This window comes from Protopterus annectens, chromosome 10.part0, assembly GCF_019279795.1.
Source record: "Protopterus annectens isolate FY-2018-M chromosome 10.part0, PAN1.0, whole genome shotgun sequence".
Taxonomy (NCBI): Eukaryota; Metazoa; Chordata; order Ceratodontiformes; family Protopteridae; genus Protopterus; species Protopterus annectens.
Window position 1 is genome coordinate 1,316,370,935 of NC_056744.1, and position 18,311 is coordinate 1,316,389,245.

An 18,311-nucleotide genomic window follows, 5' to 3' on the forward strand; every position below is an offset into this window, starting at 1 on the left:
AATACAGGCCATCTCCCCGAAGGTAGGGCAAATGGGCAACACCCAAGTGGAGAATTCATTTATACCCCACTGTTGCCACATAATTGGCAAATGGAGTAGCTGCACAGCTGATATGCAAGTAATTAGTCACTCAGGAACACCAACTGACGGCAGGAAACCACATGTTACAGGTATCGACATATATAAGGATGACTTGCCAGACATTCAAACCGTATGCTCATACAAACTACCTGTTTAAGCAGTGTGAGAGAGATAGAGATGAAAGTCCATAATGATAACAAGGTATGTAGAACACTCGGTATGTAAGTTTATGTATAGCATGTTTGTTATTAATTATTTACTGTATGTATAGCCTGGTTTGCATTAATTAAAAGTGTCCGCAATGCATAAAGTGGGAAAAGGTATTTATGTAGTGATGTCTTGCTGAGCATACTAACGCATGTAGAAACTGTGTGTCCAGCAGTGGGCCACAAGGCACACATCACAGACACCACAAGGGATGCTACATGAGGGCTTTAAACAGAACATTTCCATACAACCCGCCATCAGTGGTAGGGTATGTCCAACAAGTACGTGCCATAGCAGGGGATAGTATATGTTGATATACTGTCACAGTAGGCATGTGTATGGGCATATAACGACAATGACATGTCTAAGGTGGTCCCGCTGTGCAAGTATGCTTTGCATTATGGGATACTATGTGAAATATGTGTAATGTATAGTATTGTAGGTAGATATGTCAGATATTCTACACAGCATAGCAGGCATATCATGCATACCAAAGGTATCGTCTATTGGCATGTACAATAACAGGATACATATGGCTTGTAGGCACGGGATATTGCAATAGCATGATAGCTAATCTAAACGGAAGGTCTACCAAGTAACCATGCACACAGGGCATGTAATAGCTTCACAGGTTCATAGTGGGGTACTATGCAGTCTGGCAAGTCTATGTGTAAGCACAACTACAGTGTTCACACCAGTGGCACCTCTCTAGGGTAGTGTCCTGTGAACAGCAGAGCCATGTGTTACCTGCACCTCTGCACAGTGCAGCCACTGCAGTGATCCCTGGTGTACATGTGTCTCCCAACCACCAAGGGAGGTATCACATGAACAGTGCTACTGAGTGTCCCTGCATGATGTACATAGAGCTCATGTTCCAAAGCAAGGTGAGGACCGGTTTGGGAATGTAACCCTCAAGCACATCCCACTCATTGTTGCGTGTGTGCACATATCCATGAGCATGTTGCTCACTGTGGCTTTTGCTTATGTCGTGTATGTGGAGTATATCCATTAATATTGTTGTGGACATGGGCCCTCTCTGTTCAGCAGAGGTCAGCCCTGAGTATGTAGTATGCAAATGTGTACAGATGTGGTGTCCGTAGTTCAGCCGCATACTTTAACTGTCGGAGCTCAATAAACGTCATGGTGTGTTAATGGTGTGGTATGTAAAGCTGTAGCTGTTGTGTAAAGTACACCCTAAATGGGGTGGTGTACCCTTGAATGTGTGTAGACGTCTTGAGTTCAGAGGTACAATGGGTGCCTATGTACCAGCTACTCACCCAGTACAGATAAGAGTGGCCATGTAGAAGGATATCTATGCCACAGTGGCAATACGGTAACCACAGGAGTGGGTGTGACATACGTGTGTACTACAAACATGTACAATGTGACATGTATGTAGGGGACTACCACCTATGTGATAGTCAGTGGGTGAATGGTGTAATGCAAAGGTGATGTTCATGCACCTTGTGTCATGCAGCTTGAGGCCATGATACTCATAACAGGTATCTGTCACAGTGACACCCATATGGATGGAGTCAGTATCAGCTGGTGGATCAGTCATGGTGCTTTGTATGCAGGGGTTTGTAAAGCTAGGCAGGGAAAGTTCCTCTGTGCTAGCCTGGACCTCAGGGAAGCATATACTGAACATGAGGAGCACAATGACTGAGGACTGTGGTATGGCAAATGTAACTGAAATGCAGTAGGTACTATGGTATGCTACCCTCATTGTGTGTGTCCTGTCCATGAGCCACATTGCATAATATCCTGAGACATAGGGTACAATGTGCAGGTGGATGTGTATGTTGTCAATACCAGAATGGAGAACGGTGCTGAAAGGCAATGAGAGGACAATGTAGGATGTGTGGACTCCCGTACCATCATCAACTACCCTGGTAACTGTATGAAAGGAGAACACCAGGTGTAGGGGCCATGCTCTGACCCTAACAAGTCCAACCCGGGTGGCATCAAAGGACTGGAGCCCAACAATGTCTCTGTGAATGACGTCCTTGATGATGTGCCCCATAGCCATGCAGAACTGTCCAGTCAAGTGTGTAGGACTATAGTTCCACTCGTGCATTGTGGTGCCACCCGTGTGGCATGTGATAAATGTTGCTGTGTGCCATTCAGGGGCCACAATGTCCCATACAAGGCTATTACTGAATATGGTGGCCTAGTGGGGAGACATGTCATTCAGAGGTTTGTGGACATCACAGCCTGAGACTTTGGAAGGTGACATGGGGCCAGTGTCCCAGGACATATAGAGTGCAGGTTAGTACTGTGTAGGTGTGACCGCAGGGACACCACAATGTTCCTGCATGGATTGTGGCCCTGTAGTGAGTGAGAGGGTGTAATGTTAGCATTGAATCCATCCACCAACATGTTGCCAACATCACCTGGGTCTGTAAATGTTCCTGAGTGACTGTTGTATGTGAGAGCAGATGTGGGTGTTGCCAAGGACTACTGACATACCATAATGCCTTGTGGTACACCCCAGAAAGTGTTGCAGTAATGTTTACGTAGCTAGTCTTGGAGTATGTGATGAGGGATCCCGTGGCCCTACCGAGGCTGACCAGTGAGCTACCCCACCCATGGGATTGTACACCACTGTGCAACAGCCTCCACCTGTTGTTGTACATCATGTCCATGGAACTTGAACACCAGAGTGGCGTCTGTTATCTGGTGTGTACCATCATGACTCTGTGTGGAATAGCATGAACCATGCAGTTATGTACATGCCAATGAAGTGCACTGGGGTATGTTTCAGCATTTGTAAGTGCATTGTCCATCTGCACGGGTGTCATGATGTTAACAACCACTGTCATAAGACGTCTGTAGTAGGTGTTGTAGTACTCATGTACTGTGTATGCCGTGAAGGGTGTGGTGCCGGGATGTGGCTAACAAGGTTGATTAGCATATGTTTGGAATCCACCAATGAGGGGATAACCCCAGGTGTGGAACACCAGTCACATGTTGGTAGTGTTCATGTCAAGGTTAATGTTGGTCTTGGAGGTGGTGTGTATGGGTTGATCCAGCCAAGTGGAGGTTATGACTCATGGATGTGTCAGTACATGAGTGGCTATCCCAGTTAAGTGTGGGGTAGTGTCAGTCACACATCAGTAGTAGCTGTCTGAGCCCTACTGTCCAGTACACCAACAAATGAGGTCTGGTAACCGTGGGGTATGTTGTTGAATCTGTAGCTTGTTACAATGTGTATAGTGGTTCTGGACACAGTTAGTTGCACGTGGAGCACCTCTGATGCATTGTGCTAAGTAACTAGCCAGGATGTGTGTACAACATAGTGGGATATGGGAACACCCAGCTATGGGTGTGCCGGTCCAGGTATGTGCCTGAAAGGTATGGTCTGTCATTGCAGGTGTGCTCTGCAAAGCCTAGAGGCAGGTCCCAGTCACTGCAGAGATATTGGAGTGGTGCATTATAAGGTGTGCCTTGCCTGCGTGTGTCACAGAGGAAGCTGCAAGCAATATGTCACATGACCCCATGTCCTGCTTGCCAGTTCCCATTCTGCCGGTGACTGTTTTTGGAAACTGTGCAAGACAGGCAGTATAGAAGCAGCAAGAGCCTTACATGTGATCTGTACTCCCAGGGCTGACAGGTGCAGGTCATCTGGGGTGTTCCCATTCACATTTGACTATTACCTGTATACAGTCATATGGGGATTATTATTTTTGGACATGAAGTGACTACAGGTATGTGGTTGTACAGGTTGTGGTTTTCACAAGTGTGAAGGGCTGTTCCTGTAAATATGTATGGACCATACCTCTCAACCTCTTAGAGCACTGAACCTGTGCAAAACCTACACGATGGGGGGGGCAATTAGGGACACATTTTAAAGATTGCTCTTACAAGCTTACAACGTTGATAGAATGCTAGGTCTTGCATTAGCATGACTTTTCTGCAGGTTGTGGAGTCTTATACTCAGGATATTTCTCATTATTTACTGACGTCAATCCTCAGCTATTTACCACACTGGTGCAGATTGTCGGAGGCACACACCAACACTATGGGGTGAACCTGTGGTCATTCTTAGGGTTGCCTAAAGTTGCCTTTTCGACTGCCCAAAGTGGGACATGTTCTGTAGAGATGTCAGATTTTCCAGGACAAAACATACCTACAGCCATGCATAGTACTGAACTTTAACCTTTTTTGTACATATAATAGCTTATTCTAGTAACATTTGAATTGCTTATGCTACTTCACATAACATATTGAGGATTCATATATAAAATAACCGGTTTATGTGACTATTAAAGTAAATTAGGAAATAAACTCTCAGGACATTTGCTATGTCTTGATTTTTTTCACAGGACACAACTGCCTACAAGAGGGATTGTTACTCGCAAAGTGGGACAGGTGGTGACCCTAGTCATTCTGCGAATATCCGGACAGTTGAGTGGTATGGCACGGACCTCTGTAATATGCTGTTGTGTTCTGGCACAGCAGTAGCTCAGCATTAAAGACTTCAGTCTGAACGTGTTGACAGACAGTTGGGTTTCAGACATCTTACTCCAGACATTAATGCCAATGTGCAAACTGTTATTCTATCAAATTCTATGTTTCTACAAGATATGTTTATAGATTGTCCCTGAGTTTGGACCTTTGTCTCACTTATATTCATGGCTCTGTCCAGATATCTTGCTCACACAGGTTAACAGGTATGGTCAGTCATGACTGCACACAGTCAGTGTCCCTCACACTTGATCAGGGTTGACCTGTTTGCATAGTGTCTTCCTCGCCCTCATGCTGTTTTCCACTTTGCAAATGTGTGCATTATATTCTCCCTCCTATTTGTGTCTGGACACGTTCATCACGGGAAGGTATTTTATCCTGGGTGGTAGGTTATGCATGCCCACTTAGGGCTGGACAGTGTCCAGATATCTACTGGATTGGACATCATGTTGTCATACCCATTCTACTATTTACACAAGTTGGTCATCCCATGAGGGATTTCCCAAAAATTGGTCAAGACGAAAACAAGTTAGATACCGAAGATTTTTGTGGCTTCATGAAAACGTGCAGGGGGTTTTACCTGCAGGGGATACATGGTTTGCAATCCTGACACTGCCTAGGGTGACAATACCAACTACATATGCGTAAGGGTCAGTGTGTGTAGCCGTTTCTGCAACAAACCAGTGGACCAAGTACGGCTGGATTTGGTGGACATTCTGGTATGGTGGCAGGTTGTGTGTTGTGGAGGGTATTCTGGGTAGGCTATTATGCATCCAGGTGTGTTGCGTTTGTTATGGCCAGTTCCATCAGGACCCATCTGTGGGTATGTGATGGTGCCGTATCTATACATTTGTCTCGCATATTTCCATATTCACATGTTTGTGGGATTGTGTTCTACACTATGGCCTGTCTGCTTGTCTTGCAGCTGTTTCTACATGGGGTTGTGTTTCTTTCCACTTCACCCGCTGTCCCCTCGTACACCTCCGGTTCACCTTTTCTGCATACGACACAAGTATCACCTTTGAGGAATTTACCATTAAACACACACCCCTCACACGCAAATTACTCACACCCCATAGAGCACTACTTTGGTTGTTGGCTCATGACACGGCCAGAGTTACACATTGACTACCCTACATGTGTCGGCTACCTTTATGGTTGCGTGGGCTACCCTGCCATGTTTGCTGTCCACATGCTATACCTCACGCACATAGGTACACGCCCTTACTTCACTTTCATTACTTGGTTGGTGTATCTGGGTACTACCCGTTCGACTGTGTCACATACACGTTCAGATTATACAGCTGCCTTCCAGATTTTGCCAGCCTGTTCTACTCATTGGTAGGATGGCACCTTTTCCTATTTCCAAGCTATTCCTTAGACATGTCCGACTGTTGTGGACATTGCCTCCCCACAGTCAACGGTTGTGTTTCCACCTTTTCAATTGGCCACAGTATGACATAGGGTTACCACCTGTCCCACTCTGCGAGGGACAGTCCCTCTTTGGGCAATTGTGTCCTGACATGTAATTGTCAACATGGCAAATGTCCTGAGATTTTAGGACAAACATATTTCTGATATTTTATGTGATAGTTGCATTAAACAGTTAATTCTGTATCTGAATTACCTGACTGTTATGAGAAACAGAATAAGCAACTACAATGCTACTGGAATACGCTTTTCTGTAGGCAAAACAGTTATGTTCTGTCCTTTGTACTGGCCGTGGGTACGTGTCGGCCTGTACAGTCTGATGTCTGTACCAAACATGTCCCACTTTGGCCATTTGTAAGGGTGGCAACCCTACTGTGACAGTTGCGGTGAACACAGCATATTTTACAGGCTGACACATACCCACGGTCAGTTCGGCAGATAGAACTTACAATTCTTGCCTATATCTAAGCTTATTCTTGTAGCATTTCGGTATCTTATTCTGTTTGTTATGATATTTATATATTATACGTCCAGTGAAATATGTTTAATGCAACTATTGCATGACGTCTACGGAGGAATTATGTCCTATATTCTCTGGACATTTTCCAGTTTTACATGTTTGTGTCAGGACACATCTGCCCACAGAGGGACTGTCGCTCACAAAGTGGGACAGGTGGTAATCTTGGTCGACGGTACGGATCATACTGTTCCTTTCTGCCTACATGTGTCCGTGTTGTTATGGCTCGGTTATATGCTCCTTCTGTTTCGTTTACATGCGTATGCTATTTCCTATCACATTTGGTATGTGAAATACGGACATACCTTTTGTATGTGACTATTACATGGCTTGTGGGATATGATTCAGACATACGGTCACTACCTATATCTACATTTCTCCTCATGTATTTTGTTATGGACACATCTGCACAGCTATGTTCCCTCCCTCAAATTATGGGTCGGCTGGTGACCCTCTCCGTTGGACTGGACTGGTGGTGCGCTAACATCTGATACGTTTCACTTCCACATGGTATAGCTATCTACACTACGTTGGACTACAGTCACACGGTTTTCCTGTCATTTGTTCATTGGTAGGGACCCGTTATTCCCTACCGTGCATTTGTGTTTGAGTCTTCATTTTCTGTTCACAGGGACTCTGTTTTGCATACGTTTCAGTCTCCATGGACACTGATAGGTACGATTACTATTGCTGGCAGAATATAATATTCAGCAGTTTAGGTTGCTCCTCGGAAGCCAACATTGACACGCCTCCTTGCGCAACTTCGATACTCCCCTTGCACTCGCACACATTTCCTATGCACGTGGCTGTGGCGGCTGCACGCTTTCATTAATATGCATATGTCATGACTACTCCACATCTACACCGCACGGCTGGCGCAAGCCTTACGCCGGCCTTGCGCCGAGCTTCATGAATCCGGGGATGAATCTTGATTATGCTTACATAAGTTAAGAATAATTTTCATTTAACAATTAAAAAGAAATTGATTATAGTGCAGTAAGAAATAATATAATGTGACAATAACTGAATTGCCATTTGATTGTACTCTTAAATTTTTACAAGATTCCTGTCTATCAAAGTACATATCTGGAAAGTGTAAACATGATTTTTCACATTAGACTTGAAATAAACAATATTCACAATAATAATGCAATTAGGTTCAAATTGAAAAGTACTGCTCAAAGAACTTTGAATGTAATTGAGTTTACTGGACTTTGTTCTTGTAATACATGGGAACAATATAAAAAAGAAAGAAAAGAAACCATCCATGTTTAATAATGTTGTTTTATTTTTTTAGAACCCTGCACTTTTCCTGATGTGATTAATGCTAAGATTGACTCACTTAAGAGTCTGAAAGAAGAATTTGATTTGGATGATGAATTACCTTATCAGTGTGACAAAGGCTACACAACAGATTATGGAATGCCAAATGGCAAAACAAAGTGTTTGATAGATGGGTGGATTCCAGAGCCTAAATGTACCAGTAAGTTTTTATTTGTCTTCATCTTTAGTCATAAACCAGGCAAGTCTTTGTAAGAGCTAATCCTGCTCCTACACAAAGCCTATAAGAATGCTAAAGAATAATAACCTTAAATGAGCATGTGACAAAGAAAAATTTGTCAATCAAACCCATAGTTGCTGAACGTATCTTGCATTTATGAGGATCATTAACCTACTAACTTATTGCCAAATAAATTCCAGCATGAACATATACTTAAAAAAACTACAATATGCAACATGTTTCTATAGTGTATTAACTTTTATTTTAATTGTAAAATGTCTCATGATGTAATGCATTATTCAAAACCATGTCATGGAGCATAAAATATATTTTTATCAAGGCAAACTGGGTAGTTTTCCATCTTTTTCAACTTTCTGGTTTAAAAGACTGCATTTGTGCTTATTTCCCACCTTTCCTGTAACTAGTCTAGTCCATGTACATATTTGCTGTATCTAGGACTGTGTGTAAATTTCTGAGCCCCCAAGCCTTTTTGTGTTGGAGGGAAGTCTTTTAGCTTGTCAGTGGGAGTGGTAAGTACTAGGTAGCCTATCTACCACATGAGGAGGGGTTCCTGGCCCAGAAATTGCAGCTTATTAGCCATTTGAGCAGTTTTTTCCATCTCTTTCAACTTTCTGGTTTAAAAGCCTGCATTTGCGCTTCTTTCCCGCTTTTCCTGTAACTAGTCTAGTCCAGATACAGAGTTGTTGTATCCAGGACTGTTCATAGGTTCATAGGTAGGTACTAGGCTATCGGCCCTAGGGCATATACAAGCCTAGCCTAAAAGGTACCCTGGCTTTCATCACCCATGAAAGTTATTTTCCTGTGCCCCTGTCGAGCAGAGCCACAGAGGTGATCCCTGGGGTGAATTTCCTATTTCCCATCCAATCATCACGATTTTTCTTGAAGAGTGCTAATGAGGAGCATTGTTTGATATAGACAGGTAGTTTGTTCCAGAGTATGGAAAGTGTCTGGGGCAGGAATCTATCCCTCTAGTGTGTTCTGTTTATTGTGGTGACAAGGTTTAGGTCTCTAGACCATGTAGCTCAGAGGAATTGGGATTTCTTTAAGTGGAGCATGTCCAACACCTCTGGGTTTGACATAGCTTTGTATGTTAGGCAGAGCAACCTCTGAGTAGGCAATATGTGACAGAGAAAAGCTGGAGTTTTTTGAGACAGTCAGCATAGGGCATCTGTTTGAGGCTGGTAATCCTCTTTGTGAGGTATTTCTGTGGCCTTTCCAGTTGTTGTAGATGTCTTGTGAGGTACATACCAAAAGGGGCATTGTACTCTATAATGGGTCTAATGAATGACGAGTAGAGGGGAACAATGACCTATTTTTTCCTGGATGAGAAACCTTTTGTGATGAGGTGTGCTACGTAGAAGAATTTCCTGACTACTGTGGCAATGTAATTATCAAAGGAGAGACTACTGTCCACCTGTGTCCCAAGGTCTCTTATCACACTTTTGGTGTTAAGTAGACTACCACCTATGTGGTAGCTTGTGGGTACAGAGTTTTTACCAAAAGGGATGACATTGCACTTTTTGGCATTGAACTTGAGGCCATGGCTTTGACACCAGGCATCTGTCTCAGTGAGGCCCTTTTGTAGGATGTCCACATCGTTAGGAGTTTCAGTTATGGCTCCTAGTTTGCAGTCCTCTCTGAAATTCATTAGCCAAATACCTTCTGTGTTAGCCTGTACTTCATAAAAGTAGATACCAAACAGGAGAGGACCCAGGACTGAACCCTGTGGTACTCCACTTGTCTCTGGTCTGAAGTTGGATTTGGAGTCTGCTACTTTCACAGTGTAGGTTCTATCAGTGAGCCAGTTGGCAACCCATCTTGTGACATAGGGATTTATACTTAGTTTAATGAGTTTATCTATAATTCCAGAGTGGGGAGTGGTGTCGAAGCCTTGGCGAAATCTAGATAGGCTATGTGAACAACCTTATCCTTGTCTAAGGCTTTGGTGACTGCTTCAAAGAAGTCAATCAGGTTTAAGAGACATGATCTGCTTTTACAAACCCAAACTGGGTGGGGTCCAAAGTTGGGAGATTACCATTGTCTTTGTTTATAAGTTCCATGATGATACATTGCATGGCCTTGCAGACCAGGCTCGTTAGACTAATGGGGCCTGGGGTCTGTGGTGGCTCCACCTTTGTGGAGTTGGATAACCGTCACTGTGTGGCATTTAGTGGGTACAAAGCCTGAGGTAAGGCTATGATTGAACATGGTGCTTAGGTGGGGTGCCAGTTCATTCTGTAGTTCATGTAGAACGCAGCCTGGGATGTTGTCAGGTCCCATGGATGCTGTGTTCTTGGCTTTGGAGAGTGTGATTTTTACCTGTGCAACCATGATTACAGGAACTTTGCACTCTTCTGGTATAGAGATGGGCCCTTTAGGGGGTGAAGGGGGCGGGGGTAAAGTAAGCACTGAATGTTGGCAATATCAGTTGCTTCTGTATATTTTGTGCCATTGTGCTGTAACTCAGAACAGATCTGAGTGTTGCCATTGAGATTCTTGACATAGCTATAGAATGTTTTGTGGTTGTCTTTAGAATCAGTGGTGATTATTGTTTTCATAACTAGCTTTGGAGGATTTTATGAGGGATCTCAGCTTCTTACTTGAGGCTGACCAGGGAGTTCTTCCAGTCATGGGATTTTACTGTTTTTTGCAACAGTTTCTTTCTTCTGTTGTAGAGTTTGTTTATGGCAGGGTACCACCAGATTGGCTTTCTTTTTTTGGAGGATAGCATTTTGGTTCTGTTAGAGATAGCATGATCCATGCACTCGTGTAAGTGCTTATAAAGTGCATTTGTGTTGGATTCAGAAGTCGTATCTCTATAGTCTGTCTGCATTGGTGTTGTGAAGTTTGCCACTTCTGTCTTAAGAAGCGTGAAGTTGGCTTTGGAGAAATTTTTTACGGTGGTTTCCCTAATGGGTGGTGGGGGTGGGATGTGAATATCTAGGCTGGTTAGCTTGTGGTCAGATCTAGCCAATGAGGAACTGACCTCTGGTGTGGAACACCAGTCACCCATGTTGGCAATGACCAGGTCTAGGATATTGCTGTCCCTGGTGGGGGTGTGGATAAGTTGATCCAAGGCATTAGAATTTATGAATTCCAGAAAACGTTGAGCAAAAGAGTTGGTACATGAGTAGTTTTCCTAATTAATGGTGGGGTAGTTGAAATTGCCCATTATTAGGGTGTTGGGTTGTACCCTAATATTTTCCACTGTATTACGAAATGAGGAGTGGGAATCCTGGGGCATGGTAGGGGATCTGTAGCAAGTTACAATTTGGGTTGCGGTCTTGCCCTGAGTTAGTTGTACTTTGATAATCTCAGATGCATTATGCTGAGCAACAAGCCTGGAGGTGTGGATATCCTTAATGAATATGGACATGCCTCCACCTTTTAGTGTTTCGGTCCAGGTTAGGTGGCCGAAAGGTGTGGTATGAATTATAGCCTGGTAATGCAGGGGTGCTCTCTGGAGCCTTGAACCAGGTCAGGTTTTTAAGCTTCTGAGCCCCTCAAGCCTTTCTGTGTTGGAGGGAAGCCTTCTAGCTTATCAGTGGGAGTGGTAGGAACTAGTTAGCCTATTTACCACAAGAGGAGTGTTTTTGGCTCAGAAATTGAAGTTTATTGACCATTTGGGCAGTTTTTCCATCTCTTTCAACTTTCTGGTTTAAAACCCCCATCTGCGCTTGTTTTCCACCTTTCTTGTAACTAATCTTGTCCAGATACAGATCTGCTGTATCCAGGACCGTTTGTAAGCTTCTGAGCAGTGCCAAAATGTTCTACAAGGAAACAGATCCAGTACTTATTAATGCCCACCGCTCCAGGTATGTCTAAATGTCAGTACCCTGTGCTTTCTCCTATTAACCTGGTGAACTTTAACTGTGGAGCTTTTCTCCCCGGGCCTCCGCTGAAAATGGACCTACATCCAGTCGGACACTCCCGGTCAACAAATTTAAATAAATAAAATAAATAAATAAATAAACTTGGGCATCCTGAAGCAAAGTAGCAACTGCCTCATGTACACTGACAACCCTCTCCTCTTACCCCCCAACACTCAGACTTGTGAGAGATGCACTTATATATCCAAATTGGAAGCCATGCACTCTCCAGCCAAGACCAGAATAGCTGGTCAAGAGGAGAAGGTCACACTTGCCCCACACCACATGGAACTCATAGCCCTCCAGAACACACACCAGCATTGCCTTCACATAAAAACACAAACTACACACCCATCTTTGCAGAGGCTGTCAGTAAAAATCTAGCCAAACAGCAGAGACCTCCAAGGCAGAAATGCACTCGACCACCACAACACAACACTAATCACGAGATACATAACTCAGTGTGCCACTCAACCAAAGCCCCTGAGGCAAAACAGCATGCTCAACACACTAGTCATAGGTGCCACTGATGTCCCACTCACTAGGTTGAATAAGGAGAAAGTAACAGTCATCTGCCTGTCAGGCACCAGGATCTGCCACAATGCACACACTCAGGTTCCTCAAAAACAGGTACAAATATGACTCACTGTACATGTGGGTGTGAATAACCTGAGATGTACCTCCCTGGACTACATGAAAAGAGACATGGAGGAGCTCTCAGATTATGTAGCCCAGGCAGGTATGACCCTAGCCCTGAGCAGCATCCTACCATCACCCAGAATGATACCACAGTACAAGCAGAAAATGATTGATTTCAACAATTGGCTAAGTTTCTGGTGTCATTCTAAGAGGATCCAGTATCTGTCTGCCTGGGATTACATGATTGACAGACCTCGATGCTTTGCCAGAGATGGTCTGCATCTGTCACCTCTGGGCTTCTGGATACTGGTCAAGGCTCTTCTCCCCTATAGTGCCTTTTTTAGGTGGTGTTCCAAAGACCAAATTACCACCATGACAGCTACAAACAAATGCAATATGAGGGTCATGCTGCTCAACGCAAGAAGTCTAAATCTCAAAATGCACTCACTTGAAGCACTTCTTAAAATGGAGAACATCGACATTTGTGCTGTAACAGAGACCTGGTTCAAGACACCAGAAAGCACCTCTGCACTACCTCATAACTCATTCCATACATTTCAGCCCCAGAACTTGGACTGAAACTCCAAAGGCAGTGATGTTTCTATATTCATAAAGGATGCGCACACCTCTAGACTGGTAGCCCAACATAACGCGTCTAAGATACTTCAGGTGCAGCTAACGTTAGGTAAGATACCAATTCAGGTCATAGCCTGCTATAGGTCCCCAACCATGTCCCAAGACTCCACATTCCTAAGCACCCTGGAGAATATTAGGGTCAAACCTAACACTCTCATACTGGGCAGTTTCAACTACCCCTCCATTAACTGGGAAAACTACTCATGTAACAATACATTTGCCCAACGCTTTCTGGAATTCATTGATTCCAATGCCCTGGACCAGCTCATTCTTACCCCCACTAGAGGTAGCAACATCCTTGACCTGGTCATTACTAACATGGGTGACCGTTGCTCTACCCCAATAGTCAACTCCTCCCTGGTTAGATCTGATCACAAGCTAATCACCATGGAAATCCACATCCCTACCACCCCCCAGCAAAGGTAACCACCATGAAAAACTTCTCCAAAGCTAACTTTGGGCTCCTAAAAACAGAGGAGGCTAACTTCACAGCACCCATGCAAATGGATGCATGACTGCCAATTTATACACCAATGCACTGTACGAACACGTGCACAAATGCATGGATCTTGCCATACCCAATAGAACTAAAATGCTCAACTCAAAAAAAAAAACAAGGGAGCCAATCTGGTGGTCCCCTGCCAAATACAAACTCTACAACTGAAGGACGAAACTGATGTGGAATAAGGTGAAGTGCCAAGACTAGAAAAACTCCCTTATCAGCCTCAACAAAAGGTTGAGATCCCTCATCAAATCCTCTAAAGCTAGCTATGCAAACAGAATTGCAGCAGATAGTAAATACAACCACAAGGGCTTCTAGAGTTATGTAAAAAAATCTCCATGGCAATACCCATATTTGCTCTGAGCTACTGCACAATGGTACCTCCTATACCAAGCCAACTGATATTGTGAATATACTGGCGGACAGATTCAGTGCTAACTTTACCGGTCTCTCCCCTCTCAAAGGACCAATCACAATACTAGTAGATTGCCAGGCACCCAGTATTACTGCTGCACAGGTTAAAACAACACTGTCCAAGGCCAAGAATTCAGCTTCTATGGGACCTGACAGTATCCCTGGATGTGTTCTACATGAACTACAGAGTGAACTGGCACCTCACCTGTGTGCCCTGTTCAATCACAGCCTCACTTCAGGCTTTGTCCCTACCAAATGGCACACTGCTACAGTCATCCCTCTCCACAAAGGAGGAGTGACTATAGATTCCAGGAACTATTGCCCCATTAGCCTAACAAGTCTGATATGCAAAGCTATGGAACGCATCATCATGGACCTAATAAACAAGAATATAGGGAATCTCCAAACTCTGGATCCTACACAGATTGGTTTTGTGGAGGGTAGATCATGCCTGCTCAACTTGGTCAACTTCTTTGAGTCAGTCACTAGAGTTGTGGATGAAGGCAAGCTGGTTCATACAGCCTACCTTGATCTGGCCAAGGCCTTTGATGTCATTCACCACTCAGGAATCATAGAAAAACTTACTAAGTTAGGCATCAACCCCTATATCACTAGGTGGGTTGCAAACTGGCTCACAGATAGAACCCACAGTGTGAAAGTAGCTGACTCCAAGTCAGACTGGCGACCAGTCATGAGTGGAGTCCTACAGGGTTCGGTCCTGGGTCCTCTCCTGTTTGGTATCTACTTCTCTGAAATCCAGGTCAACACGAAGGGACTCTGTCTGACAAAGTTTACAGATGATTGCAAGTTGGGAGCTATTATTAACTCCCCAAGTGATGTTGACATCCTACAGAAAGTCTTTGATGAGACCAACGACTGGTGTCAGAACCATGGCCTTAAGCTGAGTACCAAAAAATGTGTCTTCATCCCCTTTGGGAAAAACCTGGTTCCCTTGAATTACCACATTGATGGTAGTCCATTGAACACAGAAGGTGTTATAAGAGATCTGGGAACACAGGTTGACAGCAACCACTCTTTTGACCACCACATTACCACTGTGGTCAGAAAGTCTATGTGGCACATCTCATTACTAAGGGTTTTGCATCCAGGAAGAAAGAGGTCATTGTCCCCCTCTACTCTTCCCTCATTAGGCCAATCATCAAGTACAATGCCCCATTTGGCATGTACCTCACTAGACACCCGCAACAACTGGAGAGGCCACAAAAGTACCTCATAAAGAAGATCCTAGGCCTTAAACACTTATCCTATATGGACAGACTCAAAAATCTCCAACTATTCTCTGTCTCATATTGCCTACTTAGAGGCGATCTCAGCTTGACTTACAAAGCCATGTCTGACTCAGCTCTGTTAGAAATGCTAGATCTAAAGAAATCCCAATCCCTCCACACCATACAGTCCAGAGACCGCAACCTCATTAGCACAATCAGCAGAACTTGCTGGAGGAACAGGTTCATAACCCAGAGACTGCCCATGCTATGGAATAGACTTCCCATACATGTCAAGCAGAGTACCTCACTGGCCTTCTTCAAGAGAAATCTTGATGAGTGGATGGGAAATAGAAAATTCACCCCGGGGATCAATCCAGTGGCTGTAGTCGACAGAGGCACTGGGAACTAAGGTTTGGTGGCACAATGCCAGAGTAATCCTATGGGCTAGGCTTGTAAAGGCTTCAGGGCCATTAGCTTAGTACACACCTATGAACCTATGATGCAAATTTCTTAAACAGTAAACTTTATTGACATGCAGAATGAAAAAAAGCAGTATGCTAGTGCCTTAGAATAAGTACAACATTACAATCATAGCAGAAGAAGACACTAATAATCACCTATCATTGCTTTACACATTTATTTTATAGGTTCATAGGTTCATACTAGGCTATCTGCCCTGGGGCAATTATAAGCCTAGCCCGATTCTGTATGGCTTACGCCACCCCTTGATTTGAGTATACTGTGCCCTTTTTAAGGTTTAGTTTACTGTGGCTCTGTCTAATAGTGACACGGGAGTAATCCCTGGGACAAACCTACGATCCCCCATCCACTTATCGAGATTCTTCTTGAAGAGATTCAGTGAGATGCTCTGCCTCACATGAACTGGAATTCTATTCCAGAGTGAATATATAGTTCTGGGTTATGAATCTGTCCCTCCAGCAAGTTCTATTTATTTCTGTGCTGAGGTTCAAGTCCCTCGAGCATGTGGCTCTAAGGGATTTAGATTTACTAAGGTGGAGCATGTCCATTAATTCTGGATTTGACATAGCTTTGTATGTCAGGCATAGATCGCCTCGAAGTAGGCGGTATGCAACTGAGTAGAGCTGGAGTTTTTTTAACCGAGCAGCATATGGCATCTGTTTGAGATCCTTGATCCTCTTGGTGAGATACTTTTGGGGTCTTTCTAATTGCTGCAGGTGTCTGGTAAGGTACATCCCAAAAGGGGCATTGTATTCTATGATGGGCCTGATGAAGGATGAATAAAGGGGCACAATTACCTCTCTTGATCTAGATGTGAAACCCTTCATGATGAGGTGGGCTATGTAGAAGGTCTTTCTAACCACTTTGGCAATGTGGTTTTCAAAGGAGAGATTGCTATCAACTTGGGTCCCCAGGTCCCTAATTACTTTCTCTGTACTTAATGGGTTTCCGCCTATGTGGTAATTTGTGGGCACATTGTTTTTGCCAAAGGGTATGACTATACATTTTTTGGCATTTAGCTTTAAACCATGGTGCTGGCACCAGTTATCTGTCTCTGTGAGACATTTTTGAAGGATGTTTGTGTCAGCTGGAGAGTTGATTATGGCGCCCAGTTTGCAGTCATCTGCGAACTTGGTGAGCCATAGTCCTCCCACGTTTGCCTGTACCTTGGAAAAGTATATACCAAACAAGAGTGGTCCCAGGACAGAACCCTGTGGGATGCCACTTGTGACCGGTTTCAAGTCTGACATGGCTCCAGCAACTCTCACTCTGTGGGTTCTGTCTTTGAGACAGTTTGCTACCCATCTTGTGACATAGGGGTTTATATTTAAGCTGGATAGCTTATCTATGATGCCCGAGTGGGGTATTGTGTCAAATGCCTTTGCAAGGTCCAGATAGGCTGTGTGGACTACCTTCCCTTCATCTATGGCTTTGGTGACTGTTTCAAAGAAGTCAACCAGGTTCAAAAGGCAGGATCTGCCCTTGACAAAGCCAGACTGGGTAGGATCTAGTGTCTGTAGGTCCCCAATGTCTTTGTTTATGAGCTCCATGATGATCCTCTCCATAGCCTTGCAGACTAAGCTAGTCAGGCTTATGGGGCGATAGTTTCCAGGGTCCGTAGAGGCTCCACCTTTGTGCAGTGGGACCACTGTTGCTGTACGCCATTCTGTGGGCACATATCCTGTAGTGAGGCTGAGATTGTATAGCTGTTTTATTTGAGGGATTAGTTCCTCTTGTAGTTCATGTAGGACGCAACCTGGGACACCATCTGGTCCCATGGAAGCAGTGTTTTTGCTTTGGAGGGGGCAGCCTTCACCTGAGCATGTGGGATGTTTGGGAGGCACCCCTGTGCGGGATAGATACTTGCTCTTTTGGGGGTGGAGAAGTTTGCACTGAACCTGTCTGCCAGGATATTGGCGATGTCTGTGGGTTCAGTGTATTTTTTGTCATTTAGAATCAACTCAGAACAAGTCTGGGAGTTGCATCCCAGGTTTCTAACATAACTGAAAAAAGCCTTATGATTGTCTTTGGTGTCCTGTGCAATTTTTCTCTCGAAGCTGGCCTTGGAGGATTTTATGAGGGATCGTAATTTTTTGCTAGTACTGATCAGAGATGCCTTCCCTATTAGGGATTTTGCTCTATCATGTAGTTGCTTCCTCCTTCTGTTGTACAGTTTATTTATGGTAGGGGTCCACCAGACTGGACGCCTGCCTTTGGATGATTGGGTCTTGGTTTTGTTTGGGATATCATGATCCATGCATTCCTGGAGATGTCCATAGAATGCATTTATATAGGATTCTGCAGTTTGGGCTGTAGT

The 18,311-nt window shown here is 44.2% G+C and overlaps 1 protein-coding gene across 1 annotated transcript in view; it reads left to right on the forward strand.

The window, feature by feature from the left end:
* LOC122814271 (coagulation factor XIII B chain-like) overlaps positions 1-18,311 on the forward strand; it is a 573,198-nt gene that overhangs the window by 289,485 nt on the left and 265,402 nt on the right. Inside the window, exon 4 of the mRNA XM_044086864.1 lies at positions 8,001-8,186. Within this exon, the coding sequence (XP_043942799.1) occupies positions 8,001-8,186 (186 nt within the window). The remainder of the gene's footprint in view (positions 1-8,000; positions 8,187-18,311) is intronic.